Source organism: Echinops telfairi, unplaced genomic scaffold, assembly GCF_000313985.2.
Source record: "Echinops telfairi isolate 266 unplaced genomic scaffold, ASM31398v2 ScPeMD7_443;HRSCAF=831, whole genome shotgun sequence".
Taxonomy (NCBI): Eukaryota; Metazoa; Chordata; class Mammalia; order Afrosoricida; family Tenrecidae; genus Echinops; species Echinops telfairi.
In genome coordinates, this window is record NW_022104341.1 from 77,027,697 (window position 1) to 77,051,841 (window position 24,145).

At 37.4% G+C, this 24,145-nt stretch overlaps 1 protein-coding gene across 1 annotated transcript in view; it reads left to right on the forward strand.

Moving 5' to 3' along the window:
* Window positions 1-24,145, forward strand: part of FAF1 (Fas associated factor 1) — a 525,932-nt gene that overhangs the window by 128,628 nt on the left and 373,159 nt on the right. Inside the window, exons 3-4 of the mRNA XM_004699438.3 lie at window positions 3,001-3,047; window positions 19,407-19,612. Coding sequence (XP_004699495.1) covers window positions 3,001-3,047; window positions 19,407-19,612 — 253 coding nt within the window. The remainder of the gene's footprint in view (window positions 1-3,000; window positions 3,048-19,406; window positions 19,613-24,145) is intronic.

The following is a 24,145-nucleotide window of genomic DNA, read 5'->3' on the forward strand; positions in this document are numbered from 1 at the left end:
CCTTCCTTCCTTCCTTCCTTCCTTCCTTCCTTCCTTCCTTCCTTCCTTCCTTCCTTCCTTCCTTCCTTCCTTCCTTCATTTTTAATTACCTTTTTTGCTTTCTTCATGAATGATGTCCTTGATATCCTCCCAGCTCATCAGGTCTTCTGTTAGTGTTCAGTGCATCAAAGCTGTTCTTAAGATATTCTTGAAATTCAGATGTGATACACTCAAGGTCATAATTTGGCTCTTGTGGACTTGCTTTCATTTTCTTCAGCTTTATCCTGAACTTACATATGAGCAATTGATGGTCTGTTCCACAGTTGGCCCCTGGTCTGGTTTTACCTGCTGACATTGAGCTTCTCCGTTGTATCTTCCCACAGATGTAGTCAATTTGATTTCTTTATTCCATCTGGTAAAATCAGTGTGTATAGTCGCCTTTTGTTTTGCTGGGGGGAAAAAGCATTTGCTATTAATAAGTCGTTGGTTTTTCAAAATTCTGTCATGCTTAATTTCTGTCACCAAGTCCATATCTTCCAACTACTCTGCCTTCCTCTTTGTTTCTAACTTTTCATTCTAATCACCAATAGCCGTCAGTGCATCTTGTTTACATGTTTGATAATTTCCGACCAAGGTAATTGGTAGAATTCTTCAATTTCTTCATCGATAGCTATTGTGGTTGGTCTTTAAATTTGTATAGTAGCTGTATTGAGTGTATTCACTTGAAGGCAGATAAAACCATATCACAAATAGCCTTGTGCTTCTTGATCGATTTAGCAAGATGGTTTCTGATAAGGAATGCCATGCCATTCCTCTTTATTGTAAAAAAAGGCATAATTTTCTCATTCCAAATGGCCAATATCAGTTCATTTCAGCTAACTAATGCCTAGGATACCGATCTTCATGTATTCCATTTCATTTTGTCTAAATTCTTACTTGGCATATTCCAAGTTCTAATCATTAGAAGATTTTTGCAGCTGTTTATCTTTATCTTGAGTCATGCTACATCAGCAAATGAAGATCTGAAGGCTCCACTCCCACAGGCTTTATCCGACTCACATCACCATGGTCAACTCCCCTCCAAGAAATCATCTTCTCTTTAGTCATTTTGAGTGCCTTCGCACCTGAGGGATCCGTCATCTGGCAGTATCGCAGACAATGTTCTGCTTCCTTTGTTTAGGCGTTCAGTATTTGACAGTGCTCTGAAACTACGCATGAGGTTTTCAGAGGCTTCTTCCTCCAAGGTGGGGAGCCAAGTCCTATGTTGTCTGTTCTTAGTCTAGAAGCTTCTCTGAAAAACTATTCCATTAGGGTCTTGCCCCATCAGCAAATCTAAAGATCCTGAAAGTGGTACTCCTACAGCCTTTACTTGACTCATCACCATGGTTGACTCCCCTCCACCAAATGAGCTCTTCAGTCACATTTCGAGTGCTCTCCAGCCCATCTGCCTGCAGTATCTCAAGACAGTGTTCTGCTTCCTTTGTTTAGGCTTTCAGTATTTGAAAATGCTTCACAGTTATGTGTAAGGTTTCAGAGGCTTCTCTCTTACAAGTGGGGAGCAGATTCCTTTTTCATATTCTGTTCCTAGTCTGGGATCTCCACTGAAACCTGTTCACATTGGGTCACCCTGCTGGCATTTGAAATACTAATGACACAGCTTTCAGAATCACAGCATCATACCAGTCACCACAGTATGACAAAACTGACTAGTGGTGGTCAGCAAACTAAGCTTGCTCAATTAAATGCTTGGAGGTGCCCCACTCAGAAAGTGAGCCTTCTGCAATAAGACATTCAGCTTTCTCACTCATTAAGCTGGGAAGCTAGCGTTGTCTTGTGTTCCGGCTCTTGGTTGTGTGGCTCCTGAACCTGCTCTGCCCCTCGCCCCCTCTGTTGGTGTTGTGGCTCTGTCTTGGGGATTGATCTAGGAGCTTCAGCACACAAGGACTACATAATAAACTCCACTCTTTGTGTTCCTTTATTGATGGTAGCGAAATCCCACTCCTTCTGAGAGTAACTCATTTTAAACTTAGCCGGATGCCAAAACTGACTATTCCCATGTTAGAGTACCATACACCCTATATGCATGTCCCTATTTAGTCGTTTGATGGGAGTTATAAAGACTATATGGCTAGCAGGGGCCAAATCAGATAATTCACTTAACAAGGCTCTCTCTTTGATCTTCATCAGTATGAACTTCAAGTCTTTTCAGCAAGCAAGGTTGTACTAATTTGCATATCCCTGGTCATTAATCTTCCTCTAATCCTAATGATAGGCCCTTCTTCAGATAATATAGCTTCTTAGATTATTTGCTCCTTAAATACTTGCTTGCTTAATAGACTCAAAGACATCCTTGTTGCATCTGGTGTTTTGAGTACTTGGTGACAGGCAAACTTTTTGATGAATTTCAGGAATATTTTACATAAGGAAGCTGCTCTGCCTCTTTCCTCCATTTTATAACCTGATATAGTTATATTATGTTTTTACCCAAGAACTTTTGTTCCAACATTCTCTCTTTCTCAATGTTAATTTTAGGAATAAGAATTTTTTAACATGGAAGAATTAATTTAACCCTTGAGCTACTTTTTGCTTTCTCATGGAGGTTTGCATTTGTGATTTAAAACTTGCTCCTCTACTCTGTCTGAGAGAGGAAATAGGTTAAAAAGATAACATTAAGATACTTGTGTAGACATTGTACGGCAACATTGCCTTTGAGGCTGTTTTGTTTCCCTGAAGACTGGAATTGAGCTTTTAATGATGTAAGACTTAGGAATAGTAAATGTCCAGTGCATGTTATTAATCTGAAATATTGTAGTATTGAGAAGTAGAGCAATGTTTAATAGAGATGAGACGGTTTTGTATTTTTAGGGAAACATTTCATATTTAGTTTGAATTTTTCCATCTTTATGTATTTCTCTTTATAATTACCCCCTCTCCAGAAAAAAAACCGAAACAATTTAAGAGAAGCACTAATAATAACATTTTTCTGTTCCTTTAAATGGCTTTCTCTGTTTTTGTTTACAGGCAGCTATCAATGGTGTAATACCCCAAGAAAATGGCATTCTACAAAGGTATGTTATAAGGCACTTAGAAATTTTAACACATCAAAAAGTTATTAATTATATTTTGTTTCACTATTTAATAGGGCATTTGAGTTTGGGTATACAAATTTATTAATAAGTAGTTGTTCTTTCATAAATTTTAATTATATTCTCTATAGTCTTCAACTTTTAACTTGTAACTGTATTTTAGATTAAGTAATACTATCTCTTGAGGTGGCTTTTAAAATTATTTTAAAAGCAAACTTTTCTAAGTTATCTTCTGATTCATAAAACAGTAGGAATTGAATTATTTGAACTATTGGCATCGATAAAATAAGATACGGCTTCACAGTCCCAGGTACAAGGGGGCGCCCCAAAAAACCCAGGAAAAAATCTCCATTTTTGTAGTACGAATTTTTCTGCGAGGCGAGCATTGAACAACTTGCTCTTAGGGCACCCAATGATGCTGTCTGGGGAGGTTCTCTGAGTACAGTGATTTTTTTCATCAAAGCAATTTCACTCGAATCTCAGGGGTTTTTTGTTAGTTTGTTTTTATGTTTTGTGATGGCTGATTTAAGAGAACAGCAAGCAGCTGTGAATTTTGTTTCCTGCTGGGGGGCAAAAATACCACAGAAACTTGTGATATTTAATACCGCTTACAAGGATAGTACTATTGGAAAAACTCAAGTGTAGGAGTGGTTTTCTTGTTTCAAGAAAGGTGAAATGTCGATTGTTGACAACCCTCTTCTGGACATTCATCAACTTCCAAATGGATGAAAATGTTAACTCATAGTGCATTTGGTTCATTCTACCATGTCAGACTGTTAATCAAGATTTCTATTTAAAGGTTCTGAAAAGATAGTGTAACAGTGTATGACAAAAAAAGGCCTGATTTGTGGCAGAGGGGGGGACTGGCTTTGCCACGACATTGTACTTGCTCACACAGCCATCATCTCAGTGCACCAGTTTTTGGCAAAAGCCAACATACCTCTATTGCCCCAGGCATCTTATTCACCTGACTTGATTCCATGTGACTTCTTTTTGTTTCCATGAATGAAGAGGGACGTGAAGAAGAGGTGAAGAAAAAACAAGAGAGATGCTGTCAGCCATCTAAATAGATTTTTGAAAACTGTTTCCAAGAATGGAATTGCAGAATTGACAAATATATTAAGTGTAATGGAGAGTACTGTGAAGGTCATAAGGTTGTTTTGCAAAAAAAAAATTTACATATATAGCTTGGAGGTGGAGGGGAATTCCAGGATTTTTTGGGTGCTCCCTCGTATGTTCATCATTTGACTATACAGGCTTTATTTCTAATCTTACTATAACTCCCTCCTCCCCCTTCCAATTTGGTCTATAAATTAAGTACATGATAACTTGTGACAATTTAAATACATCCTTAATAATAAAACTTCACAGAGTTCTGAACTGTTGTACCTGAAAAATCAAGTGTTAACATGTGCAGTGGTCTTGGTGGTTTTGTATTATCCAGAAGATAAACTTAGAAGGTGGCACCAAGAGAACTATAATAGTTAAAAAATAATATTTCAAGTTAAAAATGAATTTGTAACATTTTCCCCCTTAAAATAGTAGACTCTAATTCTGGATTAAAAGAACATACTATAAAGTCATAGGAGGTAGAACCATACTCTCTTCCAAGAGTAGTTTAATAGAGGCAGTTTCTCTTTTACAAACAAGATCTTTTCCTGTGTGTTTAAGAATTTATAGGTAAGTTGGAATAGGTGCATATTTCTTATTTATCCTTTAGTGAAAGAAAAAGGCTCAAAGCCTTTTATATGATTTAAAAGCTGTTTGTGTAGCAAGTAAAGGTGATGATGATGAATTTGTTGGGAATAGAGGTTATTTCAATAGATTAAACATGAGGACAAATTAATGTAACATTAAAAAGCAAGCAGAAATTGTCCTAAATTTGATTTTTTGTTCAAAACCCAAGGGCTTCCTCTACTTGATTTCTTCCAATAACCTCTCTACGCAAGCTCTGGCTTGAATTTAGGTAAATTGGTTTCCTAGTCAAAGAAGCATAATCTGCTACATGCAGATGAGGCAGACAGGAACAGCAGACTAGGACCGAGTTTGTTTTGGAAAAGAAAGGTCTAGGCACAGATATAAAAATACTCAGCATAAACTAAAAATATCCAGTATTGTACAGAAACTATAATTTTAAGATTTAAGCAAAATTATTAGGGCACTTCTCTCTCTCTCTCTTATTTTGGTTGTTGTTGTTTGGCACCATTGCGTTGGTTCTGACTCATAACGACTCTATATACAACAGAATGCAGCACTGTCTGGTCATGTGCCAGCCTCACAATTGTTTTTATCTTTGAGCCCATTGATGTAGCCACTGTGTCAACCATCTTGTCGAAGATCTTCCTCTTTTTTGATGCCTTGCTACTTTACCAAGCATGATGTCTTACTTTTTATGGTGAAATCAATGAACAATAGGCCTATCATCCTCAACTTCTTTGTTAGGAAAATTTTATCCAGAATAAATGTGGCTGATTTCCAGAATTTTTAACCACTTTTTTTTCTGGGGGTGGGCCTAAGTGAGAGTGCACTGGCTTCAACATTATTTAATTGTGTTGAAGTCATTGTGTAGTAAAGAAAACCAAATGATTACAGGAACTTCCTTAATTATATTTTTCCTCATTTTAGAAAGTTTTAGACTGCTAAATATGGTCCCAGTTTTATTCTTGAGTAAATGTTATTGCCATTTTATGTGCCACTTATTTTGGTGTGCTAAAGTCTTGTGGGCTCAGCTGCTTGGTGCTTAACATATATTGTATATCTCTTACAATTAATAGTATTTGCTGTGGGTGAACTGTGGAAATTCCCTCTCTAGAAATGTCCCCTCTCTCCTGGCACAGATGGTACTCTTTGCTTCAGTTTTATTTATGACTCAAATCCAGTACTGAATTGAGTTCTAATAAGATTACTATAACAATATTTGAGGTTTGACTTTCACCAGAAAGATTTTTGTTGTTGCTTGTTTTAAAGGAATCATGCACTCACTTAAGAAAATCAGTTATATTTAGTAGAAGTCCTATAAAAATCTCATTCCTACCCTTGTTTTTAACTATTAAATCACTATGGATCCGAGGCATTTAAAAATTCCTTTATTGAACAGAGGAGAATAAATGTGGGTTCTTTGTTCTGTATGACAGGCTGAAAGTGGGACTGGTGCATATGGGCAATTAGAAGAGACTTTGTTTAAATATTTGATTTTTGAGTAAAATTGAATATACTCTATGCATACAACTGACTCTTAATTTGCCAGTTTATGCATTAAAACAAGGAACAGGTATCAGATACCCTGTTCTTTTGTGCCATCGAGTTGGTTCTGTATCATGGTGAGCACAGTCCTTTATGTTTGAACTCATTGTTGCAGCCACTATGGTCTGCCCGTTGTGTTAAAGGTCTCCCTCTTGTTTGCCTACCAAGTATGATGTCCTTTTCTAGGAATTTGTCCTCTTGATGACATGTCCTAAATATGTGAGATGAAGGAGCATTCTGACTGTACTTATTCCAAGACAAATGTTTGTTCGTAGGGCAATTCATGGTGCTTTCAGAATTCTTCACGAACATCATTATTCAGATGTATTAATTTTTTTGTTTCACTCTTCTTATCCATTGTCTAACTTTCATATACATACCAGGGCATGAGTCAGATGCACTTTCATCCTCAAAGTGACATCCTTGTTTTGCAGAACTTTAAATAGGTCTTGTGCAGCAGATTTACCCAATGCAATGCATCGCTTGATCTCATGACTGCTGCTCTCATTAGCATCGATTATGGATCCAAGTAATCTTCTCTCCATTTACCACGATGTTACCTATTGATCTAGTTGTGAGGATTTTTGTTTTCTTTACATTAAGTTGGACTACATACTGAAGGCTGCAGTACTTGATTTTCATCAGTCTGCTTTAAGTCCTCTTTGCTTTCAGCAAGCAAGGTTCTGTCATCCGCATACCACGGGTTTTTAATAAGCCTTCCTATAATCCTGATGCCACATTCTTCTTCATATAATCTAGCTTCTTTGATCATTTGCTCAGCATACAGACTGAATAAATATGGTGAGAGGATTGAACCTCGACACTCACCTTTCCTGATCTTAAACCATGCAGTATTCCTTTATTTATACAAAAGCTTTTTGATCCATGTATAAGTTCCTCATGAATGAGCACAATGAAGTGTTCTGGAATTCCCAATCTTCTCAAGACTGTCCACAGTTTGTTATGTTCCACACAGCTGAATGCCTTTGCATAGTAAATGCAGACAAGCAGACATCTTTCTGGTATTCTCCTGTTTGAGCCAAGATCCATCTGATATCAGCCTTAATATCCATCCCTTGTTCTGTCCTCTTTTGAATCAAGCCTGAACCTCTGGCAGTTCCCTGTCAATGCACTGCTGCAACCATTGTTGAATGATCTTCAGAATTTTACTTGCATGTGATGATGATGATACTGTTCTATAATTTGAGTGTTCTATTGGGTGACCTTTCTTTGGAATGGGCACAAATACCAATCTCTTCCATTCATTTGACTAGATAGCTGTCTTTCAAATTTCCTGGCATAGGCTAGTGTTTCCAGTGCTTCTTCAGCTCTCTGAAACATTTCAGTGGGTATTCATTCAATTCCTGGAGCCTTTGGCTAATACTTTCATTACAATTTGAACAACTTCCTTCAGTAGCATTGATTCCTGCTAATATACTACCTCATGAAATGCTTGAATGTCAACTACTTCTTTTTGGTGCAGTGACTGTGTGTCCCTCCCCCCCATCTTCTCTTGATGCTTCCTGCCTCGTTTAATATTTTGCTCATAATCTCTCACTATTGCAGATATTTCAGTTTAAGGCATCCTGAGCATGTTTTCTTCCCCTTTTGGTTTTCTAACTCTAGGTATTTGCACATTTTATTTTAATAGTTTGCCTTTGTCTTCTTGAGCTGCCTTTTAAAATGTTCTATTCAGCTCTTTGACTCCATCATTTCTTCTTTTGCCCTAGCTACTCTATGATTAAGAGCAAGTTTCAGGGACATTGAGTTTTTTCTTTCCTATCTTTTTAATGACCTTTTGCTGTCTTCATGAATGATCGGCTTGATGTCCTCTCGCAGCTAATCAGGTCTTCTGTCATTAGTGTTCAGAGCATCGAAACTGTTCTTGAGGTATTCTTGAAATTGAGGTGGGATAGACTCAGGGTTGTATTTTTGTCTCTTAGGGACTTGTTTTAATTTTTTCTTCAGCGTTGACCTGAAGTTTTATATGAGTAATTTGTGGTCTGTTCCATAGTTGACCCCTGGATTCATTTTAGCTCCTGATTAGCTTCTCCATTGTCTCTTCTCACAGATATTTCTGTATATGCCATCTGGAGGAGTCCATGTGTATATTCACATTTTGTGTTGTTGAAAAAGGTACTTGCACCAAACAAATCGTTGGTCTTTGAAAAATTTCTACCATATGTTCTCAAGTTTCTATCATCAAGATCATATTTTCCAACCTGTACCTTCTTTGTTTCCATCTTTTGTAATCCATTCACCAATAATTATGAATGCATTTTGATTGCATATTTGATCAAGTTCTCATTGAAGAACTCCGTAGAATTCCTGTCACAAACAGCATTGTACTTTAAGATATATCTTGAAATGTCCTTTTAGACCATGAATGCTAGGCCATTCCTGTGGATTATATCATCCCTGACATAGGACACCATATTATTTTCTGATTCAAAATGGCCAACACCAGCCCTTTCCAGGTCATTTAGAATATTGATCCTTATGTGTTCCTTTTCATTTTTGATGCCTTATAATTTTCTAAGTTCATACTTTGTACATTCCAAATTCTGAAGACTAGTAGAATTTTGCAGCTGTTCTCACTTTTGAGTCATACTCTATTAGCAAATAAAGGTCCCAAAGGCATGACTCCTCCCATAGGCTTTACTCCATTCAAGTCCATATGGCTCACTCTACTTTGAGAAGGCAGCTCTTCTTCAGTCATATTTTGAGTGCCATCTGACCGAGAGGCCCATCTTCTGGCATTGTCTCTGACAGTGTTCTGCTTCTATTCATTAGGCCTTCAATATCTGACTATGTTTCAATGATGTTCATAAGTTCTTTTATTACTTAATATCTTGGAAGTGGACAACCTGTCCTTCTTCATAGTCTGTCCTTAGTCTGGAAGCTGTGCTGAAAACTGTTCACTTAGAGTTACCGTGCTGGTATTTGAAATACCATTGGCACAGCCTCCAGCATCACAGCAACACACAAGCCACCATAGTATGACAAGCTGATGGAACTTTATGATAGAAAATAATTAACATTCTACAACATTATTAAGTATGTTGATACTTAATTCCTTTGACCAGAGGTGATAAAAATTGTGCTATATACAGGCAGTACACTGTCTTAAAATATGTGAATTATTTTAACACGGAGACGCATAATTACCTTGTGCTTGTTAAGTGTTTTTGAAATCAGATTTTATGTGTAAATTCAAAATAAGAGTCTGGTTTTTTATATAGCCATTAAGTGCCAGGGACTATGGTAGACAATGGACACATTTTTGCCCCACTTAATACTCATTACAGTCCCTGTGTACAATAATCAGTCCTCATTTATTGGTTCATTGTGTTCATTGTTGGGGTGCTAACCTAAAGGTTGATATTTCACGCCCACCACTCACTTGCTAGGAGAAAGATGACAAAGTCGGCTACTTTGTCTTAGAAGGGTGCTATGAGTTGGAATTGACTGGAAGGCAGATTTTTTTAAAAAAATGTAATATTTGTTACAAATTATAAATGTTTATCTTTTACATATAAGGAATCTAAGGTTAGAGAGATTATATAGTTTATCCAAGGTCAAAAGTCCAGTGGGTGAGAAAGTCTTGATTTTGTCATTCTAAAGGCAGTTCTGTTTCTTCTATATAATTTTGTCTTCTTCACAGTCAGTAAATCAGACATGTAACTTTTGTTTTAAGACTTTTCCTTTGATTTTACCCACAAGTTTATTTAAAAAACACATTCTGGGTTGCCCCACCCCCCACCCCCACCCTTTGGGGTTGTGGGGAGTGTTACATAGAAGTTTTAACATGGGTTCGACTTTTAAAAATTGAAATAATAAACAAGTGTAGAGTTCCTGTTTACTTTGCTTTGTTCAGTGCCTTCCAAAAGTCTGTGTGCTGTGTAGAGAAAGCTGCTTAAGATACAAACAGTCCTTCAGTTGAAGTTCAGATGTAAAAATAGACTTTTTGTCATAGAGCTTTTTTAGCAATCAGTGTCTTTATTGGATTATTTAATTATTTTGAATAAATAGAAAAGAATAGTGAGGATGTCAAATTAATAGCAGCCTACCACTCCTCATACTGGAGAAGTAAGGAGAGAGGTTGGGATTAACGCCATTTTGAAACCCAATGAATGTGGGAAGGGTTTTTTTGCTCAGCTGATGTTTGTACCTCTAAGAGTGTGCAACAAAGCTTTTGAGCTGCTGAAAGAAATTCGAAAGTGACCCCATGGCTGATGTTGGAATAAAATGCCACTGCTTGGTTGGTTAGTCACTGCTAGGATCCCTGGTGCTATAGTGGGATTTGTATTTGGCTGCTAACCACAAAGTCAGAAGTTTGAAACGAGCAGCTGCTCCAAGGGAGAATAATGAATTTGTTTGTTTGTTTGTTTGTTTTTAACTCTTGTAAAGATTTATAGCCTCAGGAGCCCACAGAGTCAGTTCTCTCCATCCTATATAAATCAGAATTGACTCCATGGTAGTGAATTTGATTTTTGGCGAGTGAACTTTTGGTAAAACAAATGTGCAAATGGCAAGAAGTGTGAATTTCTGTGTACCTCCACTCACGAGCATATATGTGCGTTTTCTTGATGCTATACCCTTTTTATTTGTCTCTGGTCATAAGGTTGAATTAATTATGGTTTTCCCACTATTTATATCCCCTCTACCCATAACCAGCTTCTCAGGCTTCTCTCTACTTGATGGGACATCTCAAACTGTCATTCTTTAAAAAGGCAGAATCCTCACTAGAACCGTTTTTTTTGTTGTGGTTAATGGCAGTTTCCCATTAACTTTTATTATTGGATAACTCTCAGTAAATCTCCACGGCTCCAGACATAGTGTACTATGTAGCAGCTGTCCCCCAACCCCCATTTTTTTTCTTGGTAATCAAGATCAGTCATCCTAGCCATAGCCCCTTTCTTTGTTAGTTGATTCAGTAGAATGGAGTCCAAAGTGACATAATTACATCATTAAGCTCTAATTCAATGGAAGTGTTGTGAAAATATTGCACCCATGGGAACTATGATCTCTGAATCCTCAGAGCCCAAAGTGGAAAGAAGGAAAATTTTGGTAAATTAGTAGGCATAATAAGAGCCACTCTTACCACCTACTCTCCCCAGACCTGTATTTCTGGAAAATTGAAAAAGTATTCCACATTATTTGTAGCAGAGCATCAAGTTTTGAGAGTGTTATTGCCTATGTTGGAACGGAATTTTTTTTTTTTTAAATATGCCTTTCCTTCGTTATTTGAAGCTAGCTCCTCTTGGATAATGGTATACATGAATACTATACTTCTTTTGCTTTAAAAAAGTTCATTAGTACTGATGTCATATGGAAAACTATACATCACAAAGCTTTTGGTAAATTCATAGACGGCAGGGTAAGCAGAAACATTGTCATTAGAGAAGGCAATTTTGTATCCAGAATAGTGTTTCTTTCTGTGAGGATAAATCATTGCTCCCTCCATCATGTGAATGATCCATTGCCTCTGCCTTTCATAATTAGGCTTTTAGTTTCCCTAGGTAGAGTCAGTATTGATAATGGAATATTTCTATTTTTGTTCCCCTACCTAGCCTCCATCCCATTTGCATGGTCATATTATACATTAATGCATTGATCAGCACCAGTAAAGCAAGGGAGAAAAACTGTTTGACATCAACAGGAAGTGGTCATTTTTATCCTAATTATTGAGAGACTTTAATGTATAAATGGAAGTGAACCCTCATTCATATGGGAAACAGACACACTGATTTTTTGAGACTCTTCTCATAGATCCATTTTCATGTATTTTCCTCAGACATCTTGTCATCCATTTTTCCAATTTTACTATTTCCAAGTTCTTTATCAGCTGTGAAACCCAGCTCTTGACCATGACTCGGTACAGATTTGTACTCCAGGCTATTTCTCATTCCACATGAAGTGGTCATCTCTGGTACCAACAATATTGGGTTCTCCATTAGAAAGATTTTTTCCCCACTACTGTCTTTCAAGGACATCTCTGTGCAGTAATGCTGCAGGAGTCTAATTTTGGTCGGTATCGGCATGTTGCACTGAACAATTTTTTTCTCATCCCAGTTAAATATTTTTCTTATTTATTGATGTGAAGTGCAAGACATAGCAACAGGTCTTTCACCTTGACATGCCTGACTATTGTACCTCCACAAACTTTACTAAGATAGTAGGCTCCTGCATTTTTATGAGGTGTATCTCCTAGTTTCTAGCATGCATGTGTGTTGTTTACCAGAGTATCTAAGTACTTGTTATTTCCTGCTCTTCAGGACTAATCCACATTGTCATTAATGTAATGTTGTTTTGTGGAATGTCTAGATCAAGATTTCTCAAGACTAGATTAGGAGAAAGAACAAGAGTTTACATACTCTTCAGGAAAAGGCCAAAAAACTCAAACCAAATTCACTGACAATGAGTTAATCCCGATGGTGAAAGTATATTGTTTACATTGCTAGGTAAAAGGAAAGTCCTTTTCGTGGTACATGCAAATTAGTATGGAGATTAAAGTGTTCACAAGATCATTTGCCTTGTGTTATCCTATACAATAATGCATTAATAAGCTAATGTGAGAAGTATGCCCATTCCTGTGTCTGTTTTAATGATACATTCGGGACATGGAGAAATAACTGCATAGTGACTTATGGACTATTTGATTATTAAAATGGACTTGGGTCAAAACTTTATTTACTATATGAATTGTATCCCTAGGATTTAGCATTATTTCAGACCTAATATCAAGTAATGCCCCACGGGCACACTAGTATCAGTCCATACATTGTATGGGAAAATTTATGATACATACTTGTGACTTGATTGCATGGTTTTTGGAAGGAGGATCAGGCCTCTTTAATTCAAGGATTTATATTTGTAAACTAATTTAGATTTGGAGACCAGGGGTAACTGGAGCTCTGTATTGTGGTCACTAAAGTCAGGATTTATGCCACCGGTTTTGGGTTTCTACAGTCTTAATATCAAGTGATATTTTAGTAAGCTTACTGAAAATATTGTTATAAACACTAAGGGAAATTTCTGTAGTAGACTGTAGCATACCAATAATCAGGAAGTAGAGTGGGCAACATTTTATTCTATTATGCATAAGGTTACTATGCATTGGAGTTGCCTTGATTCCAACTAACAACAACAAACAATTCTGCAGGTTGAAACCTTTTGATTGCCACTTTTTGTCTGTTATCCATTAAGATATTTCCTCCCACCTCTGTTGTAGAAGTTTGGTTCTAGCATTTTACTTTTGCCACTCAGATGGGAGTTTTTCTCAGTGGTGCCATCTCTCAACATTATTCCACAAAAGTCATCCTTTACTAAGATCTTCAAGAACGCAAGTTCTTTTATGAATGCATTTCTCAATGTTTTGGCAAAGACTGTATCCTCTGGGACCTCATGGACAATGTAGTAGGAATATATATACATGTAGGTATATGGTAAGTTTGCTTCAGCATTCCTCTTTCTTTAGACATTTGGATTTATTCTACATTGTACCCTAGAATTCAGTCATCTTACCCTCATTAAATGTAACTCCTTTGAGATACAAATCTCATTCAGCCTACAAGCTAGAGGACTTTTTAGCAGTTTGAATTAACATACTATATTTGGGCCAATCCAAACTCCTCTGACCAGATACCTGTCATTTGTTTCTATACCTATCCCCAGTGTTTTTGCTGATAAATTTATTAAAATCTTAATATTATTTTTGAGCATATTTTCTTTCATTAAGAGATTGAATTTGTTCTCAAAGCATCTCTAAATCTGATTTTAGAGAAAAGAACTAATGGAAGGTTGGTTTTGATATCCTCTTTTAAGGCAACTGTGTTAGGCATTGGACTTCTAACATCAAGCCTGTAGATCAAACTCATCAATCACAATGCAAGCGAAATATGAGGTTGTCTTCTCCCCTAAAGATATATAGTCAGAAACCCTATATAGGGTTGCTATGAGTCAGCATCAAGTTGATGCCAATGGGTTTTGTTTGGGATATGAATATTACAGAGTTTTCCAGCAAAGGTAACCTCAGTCATGAAAGGAGGGACTGTTTCATTGTACAAAAAGGATTGAGAACGACTCTAAGGAGTTTAAGATTATAATCTTCATCTGAGTCTATCCAGGTTTCCCCATTCTATCATTCCCAGTCCTTCTCCTTCTAAAATAGTGCCTTAACTTTCCCTTAGAAATGATGCTATTCAGCTTTTACTGTAATTCTTCAATTTGCACAATTAAATTTTGGATCTCATTCTCAGTAAGGCCTTTTCTGGATCCAAGAAATAAAGTCTTTGGGGACAGTTTGAAACCCTGTAGCTCTCTTACTTTGACTAAAGTTTAAAATGACTGAGCTTATAATTTTCTATTATAAGTTGTCTAATAGACTCACACAATGATTCTACATTCTTTGTTGTAATCTTTGCCACCTTAATGACTGTGTGTGTTTCTTTTTGCCTTCTTGGACACTTGTTTCAGTAGGCAAGTTGTCATGGATCATAGCTGTTGTTAAGTGATATAAAGACAGTTCCAACTCATAATGACCTTATGTACAAGTGACTAAAACACCCCCTGGCCCTGCGGCATCCTTATAATTATGTTTATGTTTGAATCCATTGTTGCAGCCACAATGTCAGTCCATCTTGTCGAGGATCTTCTCTTTATTAATGCCCCTCTACTTTTTCAAACATAATGTCCTTTTCCATGAATTCACCTCTCCTGATAACATGTCCAAATTATGTGAGACAGAACCTTGCCATACTTACTTCTAAGGAACATTCAAGCTGTACTTCATTCAAGACACATTTATTTGTGCTTTTGGAAGTCCAAGGTATTTTCACTATTCTTTCCAAGCATCATAATCGAACAACATTGATTCTTCAGTCTTCTTTAGTCTATGTCCAACTTTCACATGGATATTAGGCAACTGAAAACACCATGGCTTGGATCAGGCATAGCTTAGTGCTCAAAGTAACATCCTTGCTTTTCATCACTAGCGTCCCAGTTTCTTTTGGTAAGGAGTTCAGTACTGCATTGACCATCAAAGACTTAAGTCATTCCTGAATTCTGCCTTTGAGAGTATGCTTCCTAGGCCCCTTCTGCTGTGTCAGAATCTAGTCAGGAAAATACAACAACACTAGGTATTTCAAATAGGAAATTTGATGTAGGATTGGTTACACAGTGTGGAGAACTAAAGTAGGTGAAAGGAAACACTGAAGTAATCTAGATATTGTAGCTATTTGGAGGAAGTTACCACTCCTTAATCTAGGGCATAGAGTGACTAACAGAACTTGGAAATTTAGCCTTCATAGAGCTAGCGCTAAGACTTGTGAAAAATTGGACAATGTCTAGTTTCAGTTTGTGAGAAAACTGAATAAAGCCCAGAAGCTTGATTCTACCAAATGGTGCTGATGAATATGTATGCAAATAGAAGAAAGGATCTTTGCTCCCCTCCTAACTACTAATCTTAGTTTACTAAGTTTGATATTTGAATTTTTACAAGTATCAGACATTGTGCTAAGTCCTTTATATCATTCACTCACTGCCATTAACTCTATTTCAATTCATAGTAGCCCTACAAAATAGGATAGAGCGGTCCCTGTGGGTTTCTGAGACTGCAAATCTTTTTTTTTTTAACTATTGGGAAATTTAATTAGTAGTTCAAACTGTTGAATACAAAGTTAATGATCTGAAATGTAAGCCCCCATCTAATTTACACTAAAAATTGTTTTAAAAAATTATAATAGGTGCAAAGCATGCTCATTGCCTTCATCATCTATTTGTAATGATTATCCTCCTGCGTGTTTTACTTTTTGATGGCCCAACTTTTCTATATTCATACTTCATACATTCAACATTCTGATTATAGTTTATAGCCATTTCTTTAAAAAAAAATTATTTTATTGGGGTCTTGTACAATTCTTATCACAATCCATACATCCATCCATTGTGTCAAGCACATATGTACATTTGTTGCCCTCATCGTTCTCAAAACATTTGCCTTCTACTTTAGCCCTTAATATCAGTTGCTCATTTCCCCCCTCCCTTCCCCCTCCCTCATGAACCCTTCATAATTCATAAATTATTCTAGTTTAGTCATAAGTTACACTGTCCGATGTCTCCCTCTGCCCTCTTCTCTGCAGTCCATCCCCTAGGGAGGAGGCTATACTTAGATTCTTGTAACCGGTTCCCCCTTTCTACCCCACATTCCCTTCACCCTCCAGGCATCGCCCCTCTCACCACTGGTCCTGAAGGAGTCATCTATCCTGGATTCCCTGTGTTTCCAGTTGGCTATCTGTACCAGTGTACATCCTCTGGTCTAGCCAGATTTGTAAGGCAAAATTGGGATCATGATAGTGGGTGGGTGGGGGGAAAGCATTCAAGAACTAGAGGAAAGTTATATGTTTCATCGTTGCTACCCTGCACCCTGATTGGCTTGTCTCCTCCCCACAACCCCTCAGCAAGGGGGTGTTCAGTTGCCTACTGATGGACCTCCACTCTGCATTCACCCACCTTTACAATGACATGATTTCTTGTTCCTTGATGCCTGACACCCGATGCCTTCGACAGCTCGTGGTCACACATGCTGGTGTGCTTCTTCCATGTGGGCTTTGTTGCTTCTGAGCTAGTTGGCCGCTTGTTTATCTTCAAGCCTTTAAGACCCCAGCCGCCATATCTTTTGATAGCCGGGCACCATCAGTTTTCTTCACCACATTTGCTATGCACACGTTTGTCTTCAGTGATTGTGTCAGTAAAGCGGGCACCCACTGATTTGATTTTCAGTTCTTTGATGTCTGATAACCTATCCCTTCTATACCTTGTGGTCAGACAGCCTGGTCTGCTTCTTCCATGTGGGCTTTGATGCTTCTCAGCTAGATGGCCGCTTGTTTGTCTTCAAGCCTTTAAGACCCCGGACACTATATCTTATGGTAGCTGGGCACCCTCAGCTTTCTTCACCACCTTTGCTTATGTTCACATTTTTCTTCAGCAATCGTGTCGGGAAGGTGTGCATCCTGGAATGCCAATTTAATAGAACAACGTGTTCTTGCAATGAGTATGTGCTTGCTTGGAGGCCAAAAGAACGCCATTTCTTATTTTGAGTCATGCAACATCAGCAAATGAAGGTTTCGAGAGCCTTATTCCATCTATAAATTCTACTTTTAGGAATAGTCCTAGTGCACAGTGGTTAAGCAATTGATTGTTAACCAAAAGGTCAGCAGTTCAAACACAAAAGGGCTTCACAGGAGAAAGATGGCAGTTTGCTTCCATAACCATTTACAACCTCAGACACCTTATTAGAATCGTTCTACTTTCTTCTCTACCACCCCTAACAACCAGAATCAACTTGAGGAAAGTGGGTTGAGACTATGTGGAGTAGGTAGGTTGCTTGCCCCTTCAGTTGCTATCTAAAACAATGTTCCATTGCTAGTCATAATATCTTACTGGCCTTTTTTTTCCTTATTTTTGTCCCCAGAAGTAGATCACCAGGTTCTCTTTTCTAGTCTGTCATAGGTTAAAGCCCCTCTGAAACCTGTCAGCCCTGGGTGACCCTGCTGGTATTTGAAATTCCAGTGGCATAGACTCCTGCATCCCTGGAATATGCAAACTGATAGACTAGAGGGATCCTTTTTTTTTTTTTTTGAGTGAAAGTTAAAGTGTGTAAGATTATACGATATCTTTAAAGGTTTAGTGTGGTTAATGGCCAAACATTGCTTGCTACTTCAATTAAAGTGCTAAAGGACTTTGGTCCCCTGAGCTGAAAATATATTTTTTTTAATTTAAAAAAAAAATCATTTTATTGGGGGCTCTTACAGCTCTTATCACAATCCATACCTACATACATAGTGAGGCTGTAAATCTTTATGGGAGAATGAAACCTCATTTTTCAATTGTGCGGTGGCAGGTGGTTTCAAACTGCTAACCTTGTGGTTAGCAGCTGAACTCGAAACCCACCATACCACTAATTTAATAATCTTAATTGTTTTTCACATCAGATAACTTTTAAATGGATAAAACTGGAATTTCAATTTATTTGTCTTTATAGTGGAGAGAAGGAGCCATCATGGTGTAGTGGATTATGTATCAAACTGTTATGAATGTATAGCAGTTGAACCCACCAGCCAGTCCACAGGAGAAAGATGAGGCTTTCTTTTCCTAATAAAGATTTATAGCCTTTAAAACATGGGAGTTCTACTCTGTCCATAGGTTGGCGTTGAGTCAGAATCAACATGATAGTGATGAGTTTGAGAAGAACCTGGAAGAGAGGGTGAAATTGCAGATACTTAAAAGGTAAAGGATAAGCTAAGGAGAAAATGGGTTTAGATTTTACATAGATAGGAAGGGTGACATTTTCTTTTTTCACAAGGGAAAAAGAAAGTACAAATGTCAAGGAGATAGGGAATTCCTTTCCTTTTTTTCCCCATGAGATACATATTTTTAATTAATTGGGAGTTAATACATATATCATTCCACAGTTCAATCATGTCATGCAGAATTGTACAATTGCTACCACAATAAGTTTCCAAACATTCTTTTTCTTCCTGGATTCCTTGACATCTCTTTTTGATGGTGTCTGTTTTCTCTGCAAAGTGGAAACAATATCTTTCGAGAGTAGGAGTGAGAGAAGGAAAATGGAAGTTTGAGAATGAGAAATAGTCGTGCTGAAAGTAGAATGAATGAGTGTAGTTATGACTCAGTGAATATAAGCAAGAATGTACAAATGGAGAAAATAATATTTGTACTTCAGCGAGTTAAAAGGGATGTTTTACTAATAATATCATCATGACTCAAACAAAAATCTAATTAAATGCCATGTGATATGATATTGCTAGTTTACACAAAGCAAAAATCTAATTAAATGCTGAGTGATAGGATATTGCTGCTTGAAATAAAAAGGTTAGCTTGGGGGTAGTTAGTGTTACTAGTATCACAGGGGAAGATTTTATGGAGGAAGTAGAAACTAAGTTAGGCTTTGATGCACAGTTCCGTAAACTTGATAAGAACAATAGTATAAGCAATGGGTAGAAAGGGGTCTTTAGTGGTATTATGTATTGATTATTTTTTTTAACAGTAATCCTTTCCCTCCTGCCAATATTTCAGTGAATATGGAAGTGAGACCATACCAGGACCTATATTTGATTCAGCAAGTCATTCAGCTTCAGTTCCTGCTCCCTCTTCCTCGTCAGCATTTCGACCTGTGATGCCATCCAGGCAAATTGTAGAACGGCAACCTCGGATGCTGGACTTCAGGGTTGAGTACAGAGACAGAAATGTTGATGTGGTACTTGAAGACAGCTGTACTGTTGGTAAGGTTTTGTTATCATAAAGTTTTCGCAAACAAATTAAGTAAAATACAGTAAACATTCAGTTTCTTTTCTTTTGAGTTGACTGCTAATTTGAAGGGGGAAAACAGTTAATTGAAGCTGATATTTTCCCATAGAAGTTATAGTGCTGTATTCTTAAATAACTGTGCTGAGAATAAGGTGACAGAATTTTGTTGTTATTATTCTGCTTTTATGAAGTTATATATAAAGTGGATGCAACTCAAAACTATCCCGATTACTAAGTACATTGTACTTATATGACCTTCTCAGATATAAACAAATAGCTTGAGGAAATGAGTGGATTACAAAACAATATTCTACAACCTACTTTGATGAGTAGCAACTGCGGTCTTAAAAACTTGTGCAGCATCTAAGGTACTGATCTCTCCCTGTCTAGGGGGAAAAAAGTAATGAAAATACAAATGACGTATTTAAATAATCCAATGGACTAGTGGATCAAACAAACATTAGTATCCACAACCCAGTGCTCAAAATAATTAGATGGTACTCTGCTACCAACTTATCTAAAAGGGATCACACAGTAGAAAGTCCTGGTGAAACACAACTCAACATCATAAAAGAGACCAGGCTTATTGGTTGCAGAGAGACCAGTAGAACCACCAACACTATGACCCTTTGTTACTGGTCAGGGCTAGAATTGAACTCAATCATTTAAGATCAAAAGGGCAACGTTACCAAAAGACAAAGTTCAGAAGGTTAAGAATGGAGGAGGAGGAATGGAAACAATAAACACATGAGGTTATGTAACTCTGTCCCCTTGTATGTTCCACCACATTTAAAGACATATTTGCAGCAAGAGTAAATAACATAATAAAATACATATAAAAATATTCTCTGTCAAGCCTATACATATTCATAGGTGTACTCCCTCTCTCCCTCCCATACCTGTTTAGCTTCCGTGCCTATCCAAGCATTTCCTCATGGTTCACCATTATTACAGGCTCGACTATATAACAGTATTTGCCTCTGTTGATGGAACATTTTGGTGTATAGTGGAAGTGTATTTTATTCACTGTGATCACTTTTTAACTGAGTGTTCAAAAGCACTGATTTCACTGGTTACATATATTTCTTTTGCTTTACAAATCACTTTCGTTTAGACTGTATGACTGTAAATATTGCAAGCTATGTCATCAGAGGAATTTACATGTAGACTCTAAAATCATGTTTGTGTCCAAGTATGGTAAAGTAGAACTTAAGTCATCATTATATTTATTTCAAAATGAATTGTAAACCAGATATATTTATTGCTTGCTATCAGGAGAGACCAGTTCCCGGAGAAGGACATCATGTTTGGTAAAGTAGAGGGGAAGTGAAAAGAGGAAGGCCTTCAGTAAGATAGATTGACACAGTGGTTGCAACAGTGGGTTAAAAAGTAAGACCAATTGTGAGGATGGTGTAGGACCAGGCGGTCCTTCATTCTGTTGTACATATGATCACTGTGAATTAGAAATGACTCGATGGCACCTAAGAACTATAATAACAACCCATATAACTTCTCCTAAGAAACTGTGATGGTAGAGTGGGTTGCATGCTGGGTTGCTAACAACAGATTGACAGTTCAAACCTACAAGCTGCTTCATAGGAGAAAGATGATCGTTTTGCTTCCTCTTCTGGTCCTAAATTTACATTGACAGTCACTGAACATGATTATAGGAGTGTTTATTAAATGGAAGTGACCGCAGGACAGTGCTATATGGCAAGAACTAATTGGTCCTCTCCTAGTTCCTGCTAAATAAAAACTGACCCCACTTTACCTCCGTAGAAGTGGTTTTTGAGGTATACAGATGAGGAAATGAAAAATGGATCATAAATATTAACAGACATGCCACAGTGTTGCTTGGGAGATGACCTGGAACAGATGCCAGGCTTGTCTTGGTGTTTATTCTTGTAGTAGTGAGCTCATATAATATTTATCTTTTTGACATTGACCAATTATACTCAGCACAATGTTCTACAGGTCCATGCATATCATGAGGCACTTTATGGTTTCATCATGGATTATTAGTAATGGATGGTATCCCATTGTGTACATGTACCAACATTTCCTTATCCATTCTTCTTCTGATGGGGTTTTTGGCTGTTTGCAACTTCTTGTTCTTGTGAATAGTGCTGCTCTGAACATGAGAGTGAGTGCATACATTTGTTTTATGCCTCTTACTTCTTTAGGGTATATACCTACCAGAGAGATTGCTGTATCCGTTGGTCTGAGTATCTGTCATTATACCAATACCACACTATTTTAACCACTGTGGCTATATAGTAAGTGCTAAAGTCAAGTAAAGCAAGCCATCCAACTTTGTCCATCTTGAGCAGTTCTCTGCTCATGCTGGACTTCTTCCCTCTCCATATGAAGTTGGTGATTAGTTTTTCCATCTCTTTGGGATTTGTATGAGGTTAGCATTGAACTTATATATAGTGCCTTGGGCAGAACTGACATCTTTATTATATTGAGTCTTCCAATCCATGAGCGTGGGATATCCTTCCATTTGTTGAGGTCACTCATTGTTTCTTGGAATAGTGTTCTGTAATCTTCCTCATATTTATGTTTTGTTGTATTTTTTAGTCAGATATATCCCTAGATACTTCAATTTGTGCTTGACTATTGTGAAGGGTACTACCTTTTTGATCCCCTCTTTGTTCTTGTCAGATGTATGTAGCAGTCCAATCGACTGTTGACCTTATATCCTGCCACTCTGCCATATTTTTCTATCGCTTGCAGCGCTCCCCTTGTGGAGCTTTTGGGATTTTCCATATATAAAATCATATCATCTGCGAATAAAGATAGTTTCACCTCTTCCTTCCCCAGATGAATACCTTTGATGTCTTTGCTTTATGCTGTTAGCTAGGACCTCCAGTACGATGTTAAATAAGAGTGGGGACAAGGAGCATCCTTTTCTCATCCCCTTTTTCAGAGGGATTGTTTTCATCTTTTCTCCATTGACTACCATGTTGGCTGTTTTGTTGTTGTTGTTGTTGTTTTTTTTCAGATATATCTTGTATTATATTGAGGAATTTTCCTTCCATACCTATCTTCTTGAGTGCCTTAAACAAAAATGGGTGTTGGGTGTTGTTGAATGATTTTTCCACATCTATTGATATTATCATGTGTCTCTTAGAACTTTCCATGTCAATATGGCGAATAATACTAATGGTCTTTCATATGTTGAACCATCCCTGCATCCCTGGTATGAATCTCACTTGGTCATGGTAAATTATTTGTTTTATATACTTTTGTATTCTACTGGCCAATATATTGTTAAGGATTTTTGCATCGATGTTCAATAGAGATATTGGTCTGTAGTTATCAGTTCTTGTGTGGTCCTTGCCCGCTTTGGGTATCAGAGTTATACAAGCTTCATAGAAAGAGTTTGGAAGTTTACGGTCTTTTTCGATGTTCTGAAAGAGTTTGTGTAAGATTGGTGTCAGATCTTCCCTGAACGCTTGGAAGAATTCTCCTGTGAAGCCATCTGGCCTGGGACATTTTTTTGTTGGCAATCCTTTGATAACCTTGTCTATTTCTTCAATTGTTACGGATCTGTTGAGATGCCGTCTGGGATGGTCTAGGGAGGGATTGCTGTTCTAACTATTTGTCTATATCTTCCATGTTTTTGAACTCTAAATTAGAGTACAGGCCTTTGTAGTACTGTGTAATTATCCTTTTGATTTCATTAAGGTCCATTGTAATGTCCCCTGTTTCATCCCTCAATCCTTGCTGTTGAAATTTGTTCCTTCCTTTCTTTGGTTAGGGTTTTGCCAGTGTTCTGTTGATTCTGTTAATCCTTTCAAAGAACCAACTTTTAGCTGCTTTAACTTTCCCCATAGTTTTCTTGTCTTCCCTCTCATGAAACTTAGCCCTGATTTTAATTATTTCTTTTCTTTTGCTATTAGTTGGATTTTCCTGTTGACTCTCCTCTAATTGCTGGAGGTTTTGTTCCAGCATATCAATCATAAGTCTCTCTTCCTTTTTCATGTGTGCATGTATTGTTATCAGACTTCCTCTGATAACTGCCTTTGCTGAGTCCCAAAGGTTTTGGTACGTTGTATTCTCATCCTCATTGGTTTCTAGATATTTCCCAATTTCATTTCTGATCTAGGCCAATACCCATTCCTTTTGCATTAAAGTTATTCATCCTCCAATTTATTGCCACTGTTTTCTTTATCGTCCTTCTGTTGATTTCCAGCCTTATGACACAGTGGTCGCATAGTGAAGTCTGTATGATCTCATTGTGCTTGAATTTATACAGATTCGACTTGTGTCCCAGCATGTTGTCTGTCTTCGAGTATGTGCCATGTGGGCTTGAAAAAGTATGAATTTTTGTGCATTTGGGTGAAGAGGTCTCTGTAAATGTCTTATCAGGTTAAGCCATCTAATGGTAATGTTTAGATCTGTAGCCTCCTTGTCAAGTTTATTTTCCTGTTACCTGTCTTTCTCAGAGAGCAGTGTATTAAAGTCAACTACTATAATTGTTGAGCCTGTAATTTCTTTTTTTT